Source organism: Rhinatrema bivittatum, chromosome 5 (assembly GCF_901001135.1).
Source record: "Rhinatrema bivittatum chromosome 5, aRhiBiv1.1, whole genome shotgun sequence".
Classification (NCBI taxonomy): Eukaryota; Metazoa; Chordata; class Amphibia; order Gymnophiona; family Rhinatrematidae; genus Rhinatrema; species Rhinatrema bivittatum.
In genome coordinates this window covers 348254691-348274255 of record NC_042619.1, presented here as the reverse complement: position 1 = coordinate 348274255, position 19565 = coordinate 348254691, and the positions used below count along the sequence as shown (strand labels likewise).

General features: G+C 39.6%; 1 protein-coding gene across 5 annotated transcripts in view; it reads right to left on the bottom strand.

Annotated features, from left to right (window-relative positions):
* Nucleotides 1–19565, bottom strand: part of TPP2 (tripeptidyl peptidase 2) — a 315654-nt gene that overhangs the window by 236463 nt on the left and 59626 nt on the right. For all 5 annotated transcript variants that reach the window (XR_003857142.1, XR_003857143.1, XM_029604520.1 and 2 more), the window contains exons 7-8: nucleotides 6103–6257; nucleotides 2367–2443 (exon numbers count right to left, since the gene is read on the bottom strand). Coding sequence is in view for 3 of the 5 variants with exons in the window: in XM_029604520.1 (XP_029460380.1) it covers nucleotides 2367–2443; nucleotides 6103–6257 (232 nt within the window). In the remaining 2 variants the exon portion in view is untranslated. The remainder of the gene's footprint in view (nucleotides 1–2366; nucleotides 2444–6102; nucleotides 6258–19565) is intronic.

Here is a 19565-nt window from a genome sequence, read left to right as displayed (position 1 = left end):
ATTTTTGCCTTCCACAGAGTTCCATCCGGTGATGTGCCATCCATCCAACAAAGCAGAATGCACTTCTTAGCAATAAGACAAGTCTTTGCAAAAAATAAAAGTATTATCATTGTTCAACTGTCTCCCACATCGTTATTTAATAAACAAAATGAACATGACCAGGTGACTGGGGTGGGAAACCGGTCAGACACCAAGGAACGAACTTCCTCCCAAAACATTTGGATTAGTGCAGAGTCCCAGAATGCATGTATCAGGGTGGCAGGGCATTAATTACATTTCTGACATATAGGGGAAGTAATAAACTTCATTTGATATGCTCGTTGCAGGGAACATACCACTCTATGGAAAATTCTGTGCTGCATTTCCCTCAGATTTACATTGTTGGTGATTTTAAATATAGACATATAGCATTATGGACCGTACTAAAAAAAATTAAAAAAATGGTGCATCCATTATTACTGGTGTGATCTACAGGCCAATCAGGTAATTATAAGGAGTATGTTTCCCATTGAAATCAACAGCAATAATATACATAAACAGAGGTCTAATATATAATTTACAAATATACCCACAACAATGGTTCAAATAACTATTACAATCACATTTATTATATTTACTACATTTATTATTCAACAAAACACAAAATCAGTATAAACTTTGAGATGCACCCCAAATAATAAAATAATGTATATTACATATATCTCATTATAAAACATATCCATTCATCAAACCAACACACACATACCCATACACTCATACATTATTTAAATCACCACCATCACCTTTTACAACACAATATCCTCCTTATCTATCACTCATTAGATTTTTACAATATGTTGTAATATATATTAACCCTGTTATAATGTCCTTTTTGTACAATAACCTTTCCTATGTAGTGACCCTACAAGGATCCTTGTTTCACCCTCGACAGGGCTTCCTCAGGGGAAATATAAATATATGTCCATGCAACATGAATCCAAAATGATTTAAATGATAAATTATAAATAGCAGTGACTCCAAAGAAGGAAGGGATCGCTGTAGGACAATTTCTTAGATATAGACAGGTATGTACCACTATTGATGAATATAAGGTCAGGGCCAAGCAGTTGGTTCAAAACTTCATCTCACGTGGGTATCCATATAGATGTGTGAAACAAGCCTATAAAAGAGCTCTGTATACTAATAAAGAAAATCTGTTAATTTCTGAATCCCGATCACAGATGCAAAGGATTATTTGTGGTATTCCTTATTCCACTAGGTCAGGATGTATTAAACACATCATTTTAAAACATCGGCCAGTTTTGAGTGCCTTACCGGGGTTTTCAGAAAATCCTATATTTGCTATGCGTGGGGGCAAGAATCTAAGGAATCTATTAGTCTCAGATGATGTGGAATTTATGCCTAGTATGCAGAATGGCCAATATAAATGTAATGACTGTTGGGTATGTGAAAATGTTTTGGTCACTAAATCGTTTAGACCTATACAGGGATGTTAGCCTTTTACCATTAGAGGACATTATTCATGTCACTCTGATGGTGTATGCTATTGTGTGCCCCTGCAATAAGGTCTATATTGGACATACGAAGAGAGAAGTCCATGTTAGGATTACTGAACATAAAAGTTGTTTAAGAACTTTGAAAGAGGGTGCCCCTTTGGTGAGGCACTGGCAAACATTTGGCCATTGAGTGGAAGAGCTCAGATTCTTTGTATTACAAGTGAGGAAAGGTAAGGGCGACACTGTTAAACCATTATGGAATTTGAGTTACTCTTCCTAAGTGCATCACCTTGCACCTGTCTACATTAAATTTCATTTGCCATTTGCATGCCCAATCTCGCAATGTCCTCTTGCAATTTCTCACAATCCTCTTGTAATTTGAGAACTTTGAATAATTGTGTGTCACTGGCAAATTTGATCACCTCACTTGGAGACAAGGATAGTATATTAATTCAAAAAAGCACAGGGATAAGTATAAGGGGATCTCTGAAGAAGTGGTAGATATTGTAGAGCTGAATAATTGGTGCAGATGGGCAGATTAGATAGGCCATGCGTTTTTTTTTCTGCCATGTTTCTATGTTTGAAATTATGGCACACCAAAAATATCAAAATATTACAAACAAAATATCAATATGGTTCATCACAAGGGTTCTACAATGAGCATACTTGACTGATTTTCACAATCTATTAACTTTAAATTCCCTCTCTCGATAGTCCCACTACTGATTTTATACAACTTAACTACTGGGTGCAATAAAATGCTATTTTGCCTGTGTTTTTGTTTCAGACCACTCTGAAACAAGACAGCTTCCATTCCATATACAATATCCACTACAGGATAGAGAAATACAAATAGTTAATTAAGCTTACCCAGAATTTGGCCAATGTGTTGCTTCTCCATAACTGTAGTTGATAAGATCACATTTATATTTTATGGCTTCTATCATCTGTTAAAAGAGTTAATACCTTTAGTGAAATTTATTGAAATACATGACAAAGGAACAGATCTATTTTAAAGTCTGCACATGTAAGACCATATTTATTCAATTTAGTGCAATTTAAATTTAATAATTTTCTGTCATCTACCATAAGAGAGTCATAACATTTAAATCTCTCCTTCCCTGTCATCAACACCACTGCTTATGATTGCATTTTTTCAAAAATGTACTTTTGAGGGAAACCAAACTCAAAATGGCTCACATAAACAAAGATATAACATAAAAATATAGGGGTAAATCCCGGTGCGCATAAATCACGGGGCTTACGCATGTAGCCGGGCCTTATGCGCACCGGGCCAATTTTCAAACAGCCTGGCAATGCGTGTAAACCCTGGGAAAGCGTGCAAGTCTCGGGGCTTGTAAAAGGGCCGGTCCAGGGGCAGGGTGGGGCTAGAGGCACCTGGCACAATGGCCATTTGCCGCTGAGTCGGCACACACAACTTGCTCCTGCTCCGAGGCAGGAGCAAAAGGTAAAATAAAATTTGGGGTAGCTAGGATAGGGATAAGGGGGAAGACAGGATAGGGGGTTAGGAAGTTCCCTCCCAGCCCGCTCCTTAATTGGAGCGGACTGGGAGGGAACTGGGGAAGGCCCCGATGCGTCGCCATGCATAATTGCAAAAGTAGACCCCCCTTACGTGCGCTGACCTGGCATTTTATAACATGCGCGCAAATGTTATAAAATTGCGCGCCCATGTGTGCACACTGGATAGCGAGCGCACATGGATGGGTGCGCGTAGGTTTTGAAAATCTATCCCCATAATATGTACTATGCTAGATCAGACCATCAAGTTTAGCATCCTGTCTCGACAGTGGCTAACCCAGGTCATTAGGAAGGATGCAGCAGATCCCAAACAGATCCAACTCCTTGCTGTTCAACCTTGGTGATAAGCAATGGCTTTCCACAAGTCCATCTGGCTAATGCTTGTTTATGGACTCTAGCCAGGAACTTCTCCAAACCCATTTTAAACCTAGCTCTATAGTAGTTGAGTTGACTACATCCTCTGGCACCCAACTCCACAGCTTAAGTGTGCACCGAGTTTAAAAAAAAAAAAGATAGATTTCAATTTGTTTTAAATTTGTAGTTAGTTTCAAGAGTATCCCTAGTCCTACTACTATAAGAAATGGTAAATAACCATTCCCTATATATGTATTACACTCACAATTTTAAAAACCTCTATCATACTCCCCCTCTGAATTGTCTCTTCTTCAAACTGAAGAGCCCTAACCTGTTTAGCCTCTTTGTAAGTGAGCCATTCCACCCCCTTTATCGTTGTTGTGACCTCTCTCAGTACATTTTCTAGTTCTGCTGTACCCAGAAGCACACAATACTCAAAATGTGGTTGCATCATAGTTCTATTCAGAGGCATTATGATATTCAGTTTTATTCTACATTCTCTTCTAAATAAGTTCTGACTCCAGCTGCATTATTTGGTAAGGATTTCAACTATTATTACTCTAAGATCCTTTTCCCAGATGCTTACTCCTAAATATGGAACCCAGTACTGTGCACCTATATTTAGAATTATTTTTCCTTATGTACATCATTTTGCACTTGTCCATAGTAAATTTGCCATTTACTGTGCCTTGTAAAAGTCTTCAAATCTTGCACATTTTTCACATTCAGGTTTCAAAAAACTAAAATAAAATGCATTAAAATAGGCATCTGTGTTACTGATCTATACAAAATACACTTTCATCATCAAAATCAATATAAATATGCCAAAGTAACTATGGGGAAAAAAAAGTCTGATTTCATAACTTTCACACCCTCACAGAAAACAAATTTGGTGCAGATACAAAAAACTGCCCTAACAAGGCCCATATGATGTTAAAGAGAGACTAGACTACCTATGTCTAATCACAGTAGTTGAGCTGATTCAAATACTCATGGGTGAAGAAGCAAACTGTTTCTGTTGTATGATGTGAATTGAAGCAAAGATCAAAACAACAAAGAGCTATGGAAAGAACTCCGGAACAACATTGCAGGAAAAGAACAGATTGGGGGAAAGCTAAAAGAAAATTTCTTGTGTTTGAATACTCCTGGAGCACTGTCAAGTTCATCTTTGTAAATGGAAACACTTTGGCATGATCAAGACACTTCCACGATCAGACCATCCCTCCAAAATCAGTAGCTGTGTGTTAAAGAAAATGCTGCAAAAGGTCATTATAGGATTACTTTAAAATAACTAGATAGAGATGTCTTCGAGTTTAACCTGGTGAAAATGTTGATTTCAACAATTTCAAGATCATTCCACAAACATAGTCTGTATAGGAGGGTGGCAAGATGGAAGCCACCGCTGAATGCATGCCATGATGAGCTGCATAGTGTTTGAAATGAAACACTTACTTAGGTGACACTATGTAAAAGTGGGAGAAAGTTTTGTGGTCTAATGAGACTAAAGTAGAACCTTTTAGTCTCCATACTAAGAGATGTGTGTAGTAAAAAAAACCACACACAGCACATCACCCTGCTAACATCTTTTCTACAGTGAAGCATGGGGGTAGAAGTATTATGATGTAGGGATTCTTTACAGCAGTGGGAACTTGGAAAGATCATAAGAACATGTGATTTGCCATACTGGGTCAGACCAAAGTTTCATCAAGCCCAGTATCTGGTTTCCAGCAGCAACCAATCCACGTCACAAGTAGTTGGCAGGATCCCAAAGGGCAGACAAAATCCAGGTAGCTTATCCCAGGGATTTGCAGTGATTCCTGCAATGCCACCTTAATAATGGTTTATGGACTTTTCCTCCAGAAATCTGTCCAAATCTTTTTTAAACCCACCTACACTAACTGCTTTCACTATATCCACTAACAATGAATTCAGGGCTTAATTATGCAAAATCCAGACCTGAATCCAACAGAAAATCAGTGGCAAGACTTTGAAGACCACAGTCCACAGATGATCCCCTGCCAACCTGAAAAAGCTTGGGCTCTTCTGCCAAGAATGGGCAAAACTGCACCAGCCCACTGTGCAAAGCACTTATCCTAAATGACTCATAACTTATTATTGCAAAAAGGGCTTCCACCAAGTATTGAGTCAAGCAGTATGAAGACATAAGATATTTTCTTTTTTTTCTACTCAATTACTTTTGGAATATTTCTACAATTGTTATTTTACAATGAAACAGAGTTCACTGTAGATCAGTGAAAAACTTTGTTAGACAACAAAATATAAAAAATGTACAAGGGTGTGAAAACTTACAATGCACTGTAAATGTTCAGTTTCCAAGTCTTGCAAGGTCCTTCTGCAGATCCTTACTCTGCTTCTGTTTTAATTACTTTGAATATGTTTATGCCATCTGCAAATGTACAACTTCACTTGTTGCTACCTTTTCCAGATCATTAATACATAAGTTAAAACACTGGTCCGAGAAAAGATCCTAGGGGCACTCCACTATTTTTTTTTTATTTGCTGGAAAATCTGACCACTTAATCTCACATTCTGTTTCCTTTCTTTTAAAGAGTTAACAAGTAAAATTTATACCATCCATGACTTTTTAGTTTTCTGACTAGTATTTCATGAGGGATTTTCTTACATTTATCATAAGAATATGCTTCTAAACCGGCAAATTCTAAGCAAATGCAAATACAAATAGAAAACGTACAGCTCTTATTAAGCCTGTGCCTGTTTCCATTGTACTTAGCCTGGTATCACCAATCTTGATTGCAAGAATCTGAGCTCCAGGTGCCACGCCATTCCTTTCTGGTTCTTCTGGAAAGTATCCAGCAGCAATGCTAGCCACATGTGTCCCATGTGCTCCTTTATGAATAAAGAGAGAATATATTGCAATAAAGCTCTATCTTGCCAAGCACATATTCTTCTAGCTACATATTGCATTAGATTAGATTCAGGAAACCTTTGTACTCAGGTTGACAAAGGATTTCAAAGAATGATTCAATAACAACCAAAATAATAATAATAATAATAAGAACAGTAAAATAAAGTTACAACATACAGAAAGGACATTAATGGATTTTTTTTTGCAGGAAGTCTAATTTCTCAATCAGTTTTGAGAAATATGCATCTCTGATACCTTTGCATTTTGCACACTGGAAAAGGAAATGCATTTCTGTTCTATTCCTTCAGTGTTGCACTCAATGTAACTAGGCTTCTTGGGATTTCCATTTCAAGTTTTTTTTTGGTACATTTATTTTTAATTTGGGTTCACTTACGCTATTTGGTAAGGGTCTGTGTATGTTCTGTGGAACCAAGGTGAGATTATGCTGTTAGCATGTAGGCACTTATGTAAGTCCAGCTTGTTTTGTTTTTCAATCTTTATTTTCCAACAGAAGATTCATTTGTGTTTTAGGGTTCAGTGCAATACTTGCAGTGCGTCTTTTTATAAGCAAGATTTTTACTTTTTGTATCCTGGGCGTTAGTGCTGTTATGATATAGTAGGTTTGCTACATAGAAGCAGAGTCTACTTTTTGTGTTACTATACAATGTACCTAATAGTGAAAGTATATATCTTCTGATGTCTTAACTTGCTCCTTGGATCTGTTTCATCTCTACCTCAGTGCTGCCCAAAGCTATACCCACAGCCCTGGTTTGTCCAGCAATTCAATGGCAAGGGCTGCAAAATCTGCCCCTTCTTGGAGAAATTGTTGGTGGAAGAGGGTAAGCTACAGGAAGAAAGTAGGGTTGTGGGACTGGCCTTGCTCCTTCCCTCTAGTCAGCCACGGAGCCTTAACCTACTTGGTAGTCAGCCAGCTGTCCTCCTTCCCTCAACCTCTTGGTAGAAGTAAAAGAGGGGCGCTTCATGCCATCTCTGCCTGAGATAGATTTGTGGTTTGAACCAAAAAGAACATAGCTCTACCAGTGTCCCCATGCACTTCAAACCATGAGCAGGCTCCAGGAGGGGGGCAGAAATGGCATTAAGTACCACTCTCCTTCTCTGGCTGGCTGGTGTAGGTAGGAGCAACAGTTAGCTAGAGAGGTGAAGAGGAAGAAAAAGGGGACAAGATGGGGAAGGGGGTAGAGGGAAAAGGAAAAAGGAGGAGTGTGCAGAGGGAGGGAAGACGATAGGGAAAGAAAGCGAGGAAGAGGAAAGAGGGACTTGGAACAGGAAAAAGAGAAAGGTCTTACCTATCAGACCACACAAGTAAAGGAATAGATCAGTACCCTGTAAGGGTGCTTTAAAGCGGTTTTCTATGAAGCCAGAAGAGTTTAGTGGCGGTGAAGAAATAAAGATAAATATAGCACAATGAGATTGCATGGATTAGGCATGTAAGAATAGAGATTGTACTGATCTCTGCTGAAATGCTAAAAAGTATATAAACTTGGTCAGCACAGAGTTTCATTTCTGCCTTCTGGGCTCAGTTTACAAGAAACTATATGACTTACAAGAATCCAGTCTTATTAGCATATAATACCAAACAATTAGGAACAAACTAACTCATTGGTGTGTAAGTTAGAGATGGTGACATTTAACTGAGTGTAACAGCTCAGAAGAGCTGAGCTGAAGCTTTATTTACTCTGCACTGCTCCTATTATAAGATATCTTAAAAGAAAAGACTAAAGATTTTTCTCTTACTGATTGTTGGTATTCAGTGCTTACCAGCACCCCAATTTTTTGGAAACCCAGTTGGGATGTGAAATGAGATTGGAGAGGTGTCAGAGCCCTATTTGATATTAAAAAAAAGGCATCTTTTGCTCTTCCTTTTCCCAGGGGTCTCCTGTTTCCCTCTATCTCCACCTGACTGCATTCGCCCAGCATTCGCCTGACTGCATTCGCCCAGCATTCGCCTGACTGCATTCGCCCAGCATTCACCTGACTGCATTCGCCCAGCATTCACCTGACTGCATTCGCCTGACTGCATTCGCCCAGCATTCGTCTGACTGTATTCGCCCAGTCTGACTCGTCTGACTGCATTCGCCCAGTCTGACTCGTCTGACTGCATTCGCCCAGTCTGACTCGTCTGACTGCATTCGCCCAGCATTCGTCTGACTGCAGCGTCTCATCTTTAAGTAAATATGAGACTCAACTCAATCCCAATAATATATAAAATCAGGAGATTCACACCAAACAAACAAACCGCCCCTTATGAACCACAAACTCGACAAAAAAGGCTCTTACCAATCATGATTTCCCCGCTAAACCAACTCCTAGGCCTCACGCTTTTCTCTGTTACCCTTTTGAATGCTCAATCTCTCTCAAAAAAAACTCACCTACTAAGTGACTATCTGGAGGAGGAAAAACCAGATCTATGTGCCATCACTGAATCATGGCTAAAACTAGAGGATGCAGCCCTGATCAATCAACTTCCTCTCCAAACATACGACATCTTTTCCATCCCTAGACCTAAGAAAAGAGGAGGTGGTTTGTTATTAGCATCAAAAAAATTTATAGGATTATCTCTGCTCACATCTATTGCTACTTCTAATATTGAATTCGCTGTCTTCAAATCATCTCACCTACAAATAGGCCTCATCTACGCTCCTCCAGGCCGCCTTGACTCCGACCCTTCCCCTTTAATAGAATATATAGCTCGTCACATCAACACGGACTCTCCAGCCATACTACTTGGAGATTTCAACCTTCACGTAGATGCTAACCCTCGTTCCTCCAATTGTGAAACTTTCATCAACACTCTCAACTCCATGGGATTTCATCAACTAATAAACGAATCAACTCATAAAGCTGGCCATACCCTAGACCTAATCTTTATAAATAAAGGTCTCTCCCTATCAGCCCCAGTAGTTTGCTTGCCAATCCCATGGTCTGATCACAAGCTAATCCGCTCATCCTTAGCAACCCACCTCCCAAGCACTACTACCTCATTAAAAACCTCGATTCAATTCAGAAAACTATGCAATCAGGAAACCCTTATCACACATCTATTGGAAGAACTAAAACACATAAACATCTCGGATGCTGACTCAGCCCTCTCATCCTGGTCCTCTATAACCAAAAAAGTTGCAGATCAGACATGCCCTCTTATCTCCAAAACCATCAACTCTAACAAAGAAAAGAAAAAGCCGTGGTATACCCCCGAACTTAGACATTTAAAGCGGGAACTTAGAAATAAAGAACTCATCTGGAGAAAAAATCCGACTTTGGAAAACAACTCAGCCTTCAAAACCATCATGCACCAATACAGGATCGCTATCCTACAGAAAAAAAAAGATTTCCACTCTCGAAAAATCCACCACTTCATCTATGATCCTAAAGCTCTTTTCTCCCTGGTCTCATCCCTCACTAAACCACCCACATTCATCATTCCAGATGAAAAATCTGCAAGCAAAGCCGAAGAACTCGCTATCTTCTTCAAAGAGAAAGTATATAACTTACTTAAACCACTCCTGGATCAGAAAAAAACTTCCCCCCCAACCTCCTCTCTCAACTTCCAATCCTCTTCAAATTTCAAGCCTTGAAGCCTTCGAGCCAGCATCCACTATTGAGACTGAAAATATCCTAAAAAAACTTAAACCTGCATCCCACCCGCTTGATTCGATTCCTGCTAATATGCTCATTGCTGGCGCCAAAGCTATTTCTAAGCCCATTGCTCAAATCATTAATGCCTCCCTCACACAGGGCTTAGTGCCAACCCCACTCAAACTCGCTATACTAAAACCCCTCCTAAAAAAGCCCAACCTCTCTCCGGAAAATCCAGCCAACTTTCGGCCTATAGCCAATCTCTCATTTATAGCTAAAATCCTAGAAAGATTAGTCAACCATCAACTCTGCGAATTTCTGGACGATAACAACATTCTCGCCACAACACAATTTGGATTCCGCAAATCCCGAAGCACTGAATCCCTTCTCATTTCTCTAACCGACAATATTCTCTTAAACCAAGAGAAAAAACACCCTTGCCTACTGATCCTCCTTGACCTCTCAGCGGCGTTTGACACGGTCAACCACAAGATCCTCTTAGACCGTCTAGCAGAGATTGGTATCAAAAACACAGCACTCAACTGGTTTAAATCCTTCCTACAAGACAGGTTCTATAAAGTTAAGATAAACAACTATGAATCTCAACCGATCAGTTCTAACCTTGGCGTCCCTCAAGGATCATCTTTATCCCCGACCTTATTCAACATTTACCTGCTCCCACTCTGTAACCTACTTTCTAAGCTTAATCTAACCTACTACCTTTATGTGGACGATGTCCAAATACTTATTCCTATCACCAAATCCTTGCAAGAAACACTTCACTTTTGGAATTCATGCTTCCTCTCCATATCCAATCTCCTTGCTGATCTATGTCTAGTACTGAATACCAACAAAACAGAATACCTCCTAATCACCCAAGAAGGCAACTACCAACTCTCCAACACTCGCTCGTCGGCACCACCTCCTCTTTCTACTCTCTCTACTCAGGTTAGAAACCTAGGAGTTACCATGGATAACCTACTGAATTTCAAAAGTTTTATCAGTAACACAGTGAAAGAATGCTTCTTCAAACTCCAGGTTCTAAAAAGACTCAGACCTTTATTGCACCCCCATGATTTCAGATCAGTTCTGCAAGCAATCATATTTTCTAAAATTGATTACTGCAACTCCCTTTTACTTGGACTCCCTGATACCGCTACAAATGCTCCAAAATGCCACTGCCAGGATCTTAACTAAAGCAAAAAAAAGGGACCACATAACACCAATATTAAAAAATCTCCATTGGCTCCCTATAAAACACAGAATCACCTACAAAACCCTTTCATCCATTCATAAATCCATTTACAAAGCCTCATACCTAGATCTCAGGATCCCATTCCAGCTACATACTTCCTCCCGTCCACTGAGAACTGCGCAAAAAGGCTCTCTGAAAATCCCTCCACTTAAGATTTCGTCAAACAAAAAGAGCCTTCTCCACTGCAGGTCCGATCCACTGGAACTCTCTACCATCGGATCTTAGGCTTGAACAATGCCCCTCACTTTTAAAAAAAGACTTAAAAACTTGGCTTTTCTCTCAAGCCTACGATTGAGTATATCCACAAATCCCTCCTCCAGGTCTATGCCATATAATACCTCTTAGCTCAACAACTAAAGAATTAATTTTCCAATCCATCTAGTCTATTTTGCAGATATCTTATTCATACTGATTCTTTTAAATCGCCTGTATATAACATGTCTATTACTACTGTTGTTTTTAATGTTATTTGTTATTAGTATTTATTCAATTTTCTCCAAGTTCATTTTCCTGTTCCATGTAAGACTCGCATGTTAAGTCACTCCAATGTTATATGTAAACCGAAATGATTAGCAACATTGTTGCTAGAATTTCGGTATATAAAAAATGTTAAATAAAATAAATAAAGAAACCCACTGATTTGGGTATTTTGCAACATGCCTACAGCAGGGAGACAAATTGGACTTTTAGATTTGAAGCATTTTAGGTTTATCCCAGATACACAGGGCAGACTCCCTGGGGAATTGAGTAAATTCCCCTAGAGTCAAGTCAATATCCAGGACATGGGTTGTTACAGTTTACCTCTGGAATATTGCAGCGTTTATTAGGTGAGCTTAGGCACATAGGGCAATTAGTTTCCTGAACAGTGCTCGGTCTAGTAAACAGTTTACCTCCATGGTGCTGGAAAAGAGATCTCAATTTAGTAACAGTGACATGAGCCTCAGGGTTAAAGTCCCTGGGAAGATTCTCCTGTCTGAGACAGGCAGAATATAAAGTTTTTCAGATCAGTGTTAGTGCTTTGGGATGTCCAGTGTGAATGGTAAGCTTGAGACAGGTTGCATGTTTGTTTTGTCTATTTTTGCCAGAGATTATAATAATTTTAAATCTTGGGTAAAGCACGAATGGGCTACTTTTGTGTCCAACTATTTTCTGAAGTCCTGGTATTTTTTTTCCTGTAAGCTTTGGGAAGAGAATCCTGCACATGGTGATAAGAATGTTATTTTCATGTCTGTCCTTGAAGTCTTCCTTCTACCTTTCTTCATGTGAACTGTGAATGCCAAAGCTAGCAAAACCAAAGCTGCAGCACTTGTGATGCTTAAGAAGAAAAGAGTGCAAGTGCTGGTAGATTTTTTTATTTTAGTCAACAGGGAAACTGTGTGTGTATTTACAATAGTGTATTGTTGCACAGTAATATGTTTTAATGTGCCCTTGAAATTTTTTGGTTGATATTCTTTAAAAATATACTTTGTCTTTTTTCTTTCCAAACATATTTATTGGGTTTTAAAACAATGAGTAAGATGAAACAATAAACAGCATAAACCATTGTTGACAATAATACAATCAGCAAAATAAACATACTGTTACTTTCCTTCCCCCTCCCTCTCCAGATAGAACAATATATTGGAATATCTGAAAACACTGGTTGAGTACAGATGAAATCTATGATTAGCAAATGTAATTAATTTAAAATAGAACAAAATGAAAATAAGATGAAAGAAAAGGAGATAACATATAATAGGTTGTAGTCTCAAAGGGTGAAACTAATCTTGAGTACATTGGACTCAACGTTAGGTTCACTGCACAACTGTCAGTAATATGAGAGGTACAAATTTACACAAATCATATATGTAAGCTATAATAGAAGAGAATCCCACCTTCACCTCCTCTTGGTTTGCTTAATACTCAGTAGAAGTCCATAGCTAAAGATCAAGAATTGAATTTCTCACCATTGGGGATAGAAATGCTACTTGCCAAATTGCCAACATATTTTTGTATTTTTTGTTAGACATGCATTTTACAAGACGGTATTCGAAGGTAAGTAATTTGATCATTCCAGATTGTCACTCCCAATCCAAGCAGATAGAATTGGGTGGGTTTTTTTGCTACTAAACTAGCTTTGTCTAGAAATAATCTTTTATTCAGTTCTAACTGCAGGTGGAGTGTTCCATAAACAACAAAGAGCCATAGCGAAGAGTCATTCGATAAAGTTAAAGCAAGCAGATTCCCACAATAATTTTGTACTTCTCCCCAAAATTTCTGAGTCGCTGAGCAACTCCAAAAACAATGGGTGAAGGTCCCTAGTTCAACTTCACATTTAAGACAGATCGCTGTGTCACAAATCTTAGCTTTATGTGCTTGATCCCGTGATAGAAAGCTTTGGAATAAAAATTTGTAATGTGTATCCCTTAAAATAACATTTTCAGTGATTTCATATATGTTTGAAACAGTCTTGAAACTCTACTCTTGACAGGGTAAAGCAAGGCCACTGACTCCATTTAGAAAAAGGTTTCAGTGCACTTGTTGTGAGCCTTTATATTTGGGGCTTTGTTAAATTTGGTACAGGACGGTTTCCCTAGCTTGTCGTGTGACAATATTTCTTGTAATATGCATCCCCCGCTTAAATTCTAGAGCAGAGGTGGCGAACTCCAGTCCGAGGGCCACAAACAGGCCAGGTTTTCAGGATAACCACAATAAATATGCATGAGATAGTTTTGCATACATTGGAGGCAGAGCATGCAGATCTATCTCATGCATATTCATTGTGGATATCCTGAAAACCTGGCCTGTTTGTGGCCCTCGAGTTTGCCACCTGTGTTCTACAACAAGGTGTCTTGCATACTCCTACCTTGCTAGGAGTATGCAAAGAATTCTTTATGAGGTAAGGAATAACATTCTTGAAGCTCTTGAAAGCTATAAATTACATTTGTATTGGTAGTAAAGAGAGGCTGAATTTGCTTGAGACCCCTCTTATGCCATTGCTCAAAAATAGGGCTTTTTTAGACCTGGGGGAAGTATGGGTTACCACAAATGGAAATAAGAGAGGATATACTGCCTGACTGATGCATTAATCTACAGAGTAGTGACCACACTTTCTTACATGAGGTAACCAACTTAAGGGATAAAACCGGGCATCAAAGGAGTTAAGAGACATAGAGCCTAGACAACATTGTAAAACCTCCATAGGAGAAAAGTGTCAGGTCCCGAACATACAATTAGATACATGCCTCAGCCTACATGCCAGATTGTAAGTCTGAAAGTTTGGGGATTACAAACCACCTTGAGCTATGGGTTTCATGAGAATGGAGAGTGGGATTATCTCCTCCTTCCCATTCCATAAGAAAAGCCTAAAAAGCTTATTGATTTCTTTAAATTCCTTTGGGTTAACCAGATGGGAAGCATTTGCATAAAGTAGAGCCATTTTGGGGCTTCCATCATTTTTAGCAACGGAATCCTACCCATAAGTAACAAAGGTAATACCTGCCGATGAGAATGGGATTTGGATATACCCTTCAACATAGGTTATACATTAATTTCATGTATTTTCCCAATATCCATAAGTATCTGAATTCCCAAATATTTCATTACTCCTTGTACCCATCTACGTGGAAAGTTACCTTTCCAACTGTCTATCAAGTTACCTTGGACATCTAAGGCCTCAGACTTTTCTTGATTAATTTTTAGTCCTGCAAATTGCCCAAACCAAGTCCGATAATGTAATATTCTTAGGAAGGAGTCTCTGGGGTTTGTCAAAAAGAGTAAAACATCATCAGCAAAAGCCACTACCTTAAAAGAATGAACCCCCCTACTATAGCCCTGAATAACTCATCTTCATCAATTTTCCGAAGCAACGGTTCAATAGATAAGATGGATAACAGGGGGGGAGAGAAAACAGCCTTGCCTTATCCCCATATCAATAGGAAAGTCTAACGATTTGTGGCCATTCACTATTATATTAGAAATCGGATCTTTGTAATGATATGTATTTAACAATATCGCCTTTAATCCCAAAACTTTGCAAAGCTGAGAATATGCATGGGCAAGAGACCCAATCAAATCCTATAGCCATTACTGACAGATTCTGATTGTTACATTGGGTTATAGCTGTAAGTAACCTGACTATGTGTATGTAAGCTGTTCTTCCCTTCACGAATCCCACAAGAATTTTGGAGAGTAACCCTGGCATTATCTGTCCCAATCTATCCACTAAGATTTTGGCAATTATTTTAAGGTCACAGTTAAATAAGGAAATCGGTCTATATGAGGATGGTAAAAGCAAATCTTTCCCTGGACAAGCTAGAATCATGATGTAAGCTCTATTAAAGCCTATAAGAAAAGATTCTTGTTGGAGAGATTGTATGAAGAATTTGTTTATTGGCCCAACCACTTGTGATTTCAATATCTTATAATAGTCATAAGAAAAACCATCAGGTCCAGGTGCTTTACAAAATTTACTAGAACTTATCACATTCAAAATTTTGTAAGCTTGGATTGGCCTGTTTAGAAATCCTAGTAGTTGTTCTGTGACTTAGGGTAAGATCATATCCTTGAAAAACAGATTTTCCTCCTTCAACCCGTCTTTTCTGTTTTCTGAATATAAGGATTTATAGACATTTTTCAGAACCTTGCAAATATCTGTTCCTTTATTGACTATAGAGCCTTGGTCAGTCCTCATATGTTCAATGAAAGTTTTTCCTCATCAAACCTTGACCGCATTAACTAAAAACTTCCCTGCTTTGTTCCCAAACCTAAAGAAATTATGAGCGCTGTAGCATTTTTTTTTTTTAGTTCTAGAAAGTTAAACTTTCTAGAGATGTAAAGTATTCTGCTTTGTTTTCCTGGGACAAGTAACAAATTTTGTCTTTGCCAGCTATAGTTTCTCTTAAAATTGCAAAATAGTTTTATTAATGTGTATGTTCTTCCCAATCAGGTAAAAGATTATTTCCTCTCTTAAAACAGCCTTACTAGTTTCCCAGAAGAGAGTGTAGGGTTATCCCTATGCATTTGGTTGATTTTTTTTTTCAAAATCTGTCCACTTTTGTTGAAGAAAAGCTTGGAAATCAATATCTCCTTTCAAATAACTGGGAAATTTCCAAATCTTCTCCCCTTTCCAGATATCAAAAAATTGGATATCTATCCATATCAAAGAATGATCAGATATACCAGGCGGGCCAATTTCTGCTTTACTGATTTTTGAAAACATATCTTTAGAGACTAAAATATAGTCAATTCGAGACAGAGGAATGAGCCCTAGAGACGTGAGTAACCTCAGGGTTCAGAGTTCTCCAAATGTCCAAATGGTGTAATCTTTTGCAAAAGAATGGTATCCCTTTGCCATTAAATTCGCAATGTAATGTGGCGAGATAGGTTATCAAGGATGGGATCATGTACACAATTAAAGTCTCCAGTAGGGACAAAGCGCCTTTTGTATGAGTTATTAAAATATGTACTAAACTGAGAAAGAAATTGTTATATTTGTTAGGAGCACTTCCTTGCAATTCATCTTCCCAATTAAAATTATAAATCTACCTCCTGGGTATTGGATTCCAATTCCCTTTAGCCAATTCACAGATTTACTGATAAGAACAGCCACACCAGCCGCCTTCTTTTTTGCTGAGAAAGTAGCATAGATTTACCCAATCTCTTTTCAATTTTGAGTTTTCTAATTCGGACAAGTGGGTTTCCTGCAAACAAGCGATTGATACCTTATGTTTTTTCAAACTGTTGCATCCATCGGTCGCAGACAGCTACGATCGCTCTGCCTCACCTCTCTAACTTTTCTCCTTCTCCTTCGGAAGGATGGCTGCCTCTGCTGCTGTTTGCCGAACCCCTCAGCATCTCCGAGCCAGCATGGGCGTCCCCGTCCATCATGCTTCTTCCTGAGGCCTCCTAGAGCATGCGCACGCTGCCCACGTTCTTAAACACGTCATGGGGGGAACCTCGAGGGTAGCCCCATCGCATGACATCAGTACCTCCAGGTATTTTAACCTCCGCTACGCTCCAATACAACGAGTTAGCAAGGACTTCAGTTTTGCTACTTTGACCGCTTCTAAGCTGTTAGCTTGGATTCCTCACTACCCTCCGGGGTATTTCGCTACCTACTGAAGCTCTGGGTACCCGCTCCTCAGGGGCCCCTCGCTTCTACTTGCCCTCTGAGGTTATTCAGCTTAGCCATCAGGACACCCACCCCTTGGGGGGTCTTGTCTGCTTTATTCCAGGTGCCCTTGGTGCTCCTAGGTATTCGCTCCTCGAGGGCCTAATCTGCACCTCGGACTGCCGAAGGAAGCTATCATCGCTGCTACCCAGTGAGTACTACTACACTCCAAGCTCTCCTCGCTCCACCCTTCAGGTTCATGGCCTATCCCACACTGCAGAACACTACCGGACCTTCGCTACATCTGGGTAAGATCATCAACTACATTACTACTGAGACGGTTAACCGCTTAGTTCGATGTAAACCGAGTTGATTTGATTTGTATCAAGAATGTCGGTATATAAAAGCCTTAAATAAATAAATAAATGTTAAACTGTGCATTAATGCTCTCATCTGTAGAAACCAGCATACCATCCACTCACTTGATCTTTGTTATCAAGGTTCACTGATTCCTCCATATTAACAAAGGCGCCAGAACGATACCTGCCTTATTTCCGTGTTCATAGTAACGCTGTCTGGAATAACGCATAGCTCATTCTACATCTTCCAACTGTAGCTCCCTAAGATCTGCCCTACATTTTCTAGAGTTCAATAAAGTCGATATGAGTCTGTACGCTTGTGTGCTCTGACCTATTTTCCGCTCAAGAGATTGTTCCCGCCAGTCTTTCTTTCTTGTGATGCAAAGTAAAACTAATATGACCCCGTAATACCGTTTTCAGAGTTTCCCATAACAATATTGGAGAATACTCATCTAAGTTATGGATTTTAAAAAAACACTCTGCTACAGCCTGTCAGATCATATTACAAAAAGGTTTATGATGCAACATGGAGGTATTCAGCCTCCAGCTTTTGCCCTGCGAAGACTTCAAAGCCAGTTGAATCGACAGCCAAATTGGATTGTGATCTGAGAGGACTCGAGGCAAAATATCTGCAAGGTCCACCTTACCTACAAACGTTCGAGACCAGAGGAAAAAATCTATCCGACTATGTGACTGAAACCGAGGAGAATAAGTAAAATCTTTGTCAGACGGGTTTTGCACCCTCCAAATGTCCTGAAATCCCAAGCACATCATACCTTTCAACTTGTCTGCCAATCCACCCATCTGTCCACCCTGGGATCTAGGCAGACATTCCAGTCTCCACCGATTACAGCAGGGTAAATCGAAAAGGCCTCAACCACCCTACCTAAATTGGCATAAAACTCCTGCTGCCTTAAGTTCGGCCCATAAACATAAGCCAACACAAAATGTTCCCTTTTGCAAAGAATATTCCAATAAAATACACCTGCCTTCCCTATCTGATTGAACCTTATGCATACCCAGTGGTACAGATTTGTGTATAAGGATACAGATACCTCTACTTTTGGAATTAAATGAGGCAAATTCTATACGCCCCACCCAGTCCCTAACTAATTTAGATTGCTCCAAAATAGTCAGGTGTGTTTCCTGAAGGAGCGCTACATGGGCCCCCTTTTTCTTCAAATAATCTAAAATTTGCCTTCTTTTGATTGGTGACCCAATTCCCTGAACATTTAAGGAGACTATATATTAAGGGGAAAACTAGCCATAAATCACTGATCAAAGGTAAAATACCACCCCCAAGCAATAGTAAGAGAGAGCCAATGTCTGTTTTAATACCCAAACCCCTAAATAAGCTGTTACACCCCCCCCCAACAGACAACCCTGCCCCCTAACCCAACCCCTAGAAACACCACATCCAGGCACCCAAACTGGGACACTCCTAGGCCGACCCAACCTGTAAAACTCTAGACCAATCTCCATCCCAACAAATAAGAACCAGGACAAGTGAGGGACACCTCGAGACCAGCCCTCTTCTCTGCAGATCAACCAAACTCTCGCCCTTCTGCCTCCAACCCACCCATCCCTGAACCCTGCTGAGCAACACATCAAAAGTCCAACAATCCTTCATTCTGTCCAGTAGAAGAAACCCAAGCCACAGTGAAAGCACAGTTCATTTTACAGAGTCTCCCCCAGGCATCTTCAACTCTCTAATATGGAACGTACAAGTTGAGTAGTCAACTCTGCACTTTCAAGATGAGTCGTCAATATCCGCCATCCATGACTCAAGATTGCAAATCTCTGAGATATTATAAGCAAGAAAAAAAGAAACCATATCTCTCTCCCACCAGTCCCCCCACCCCCTTCCCAAACCACCCCAGAAGCATACACCATCACATCCTTATGTCCCTTCTGCACCCCACCCAACTACCCCACTGAACTAAAATATGTAAAAGAAAACAGAAATAATGGCCAAACATCCATCATA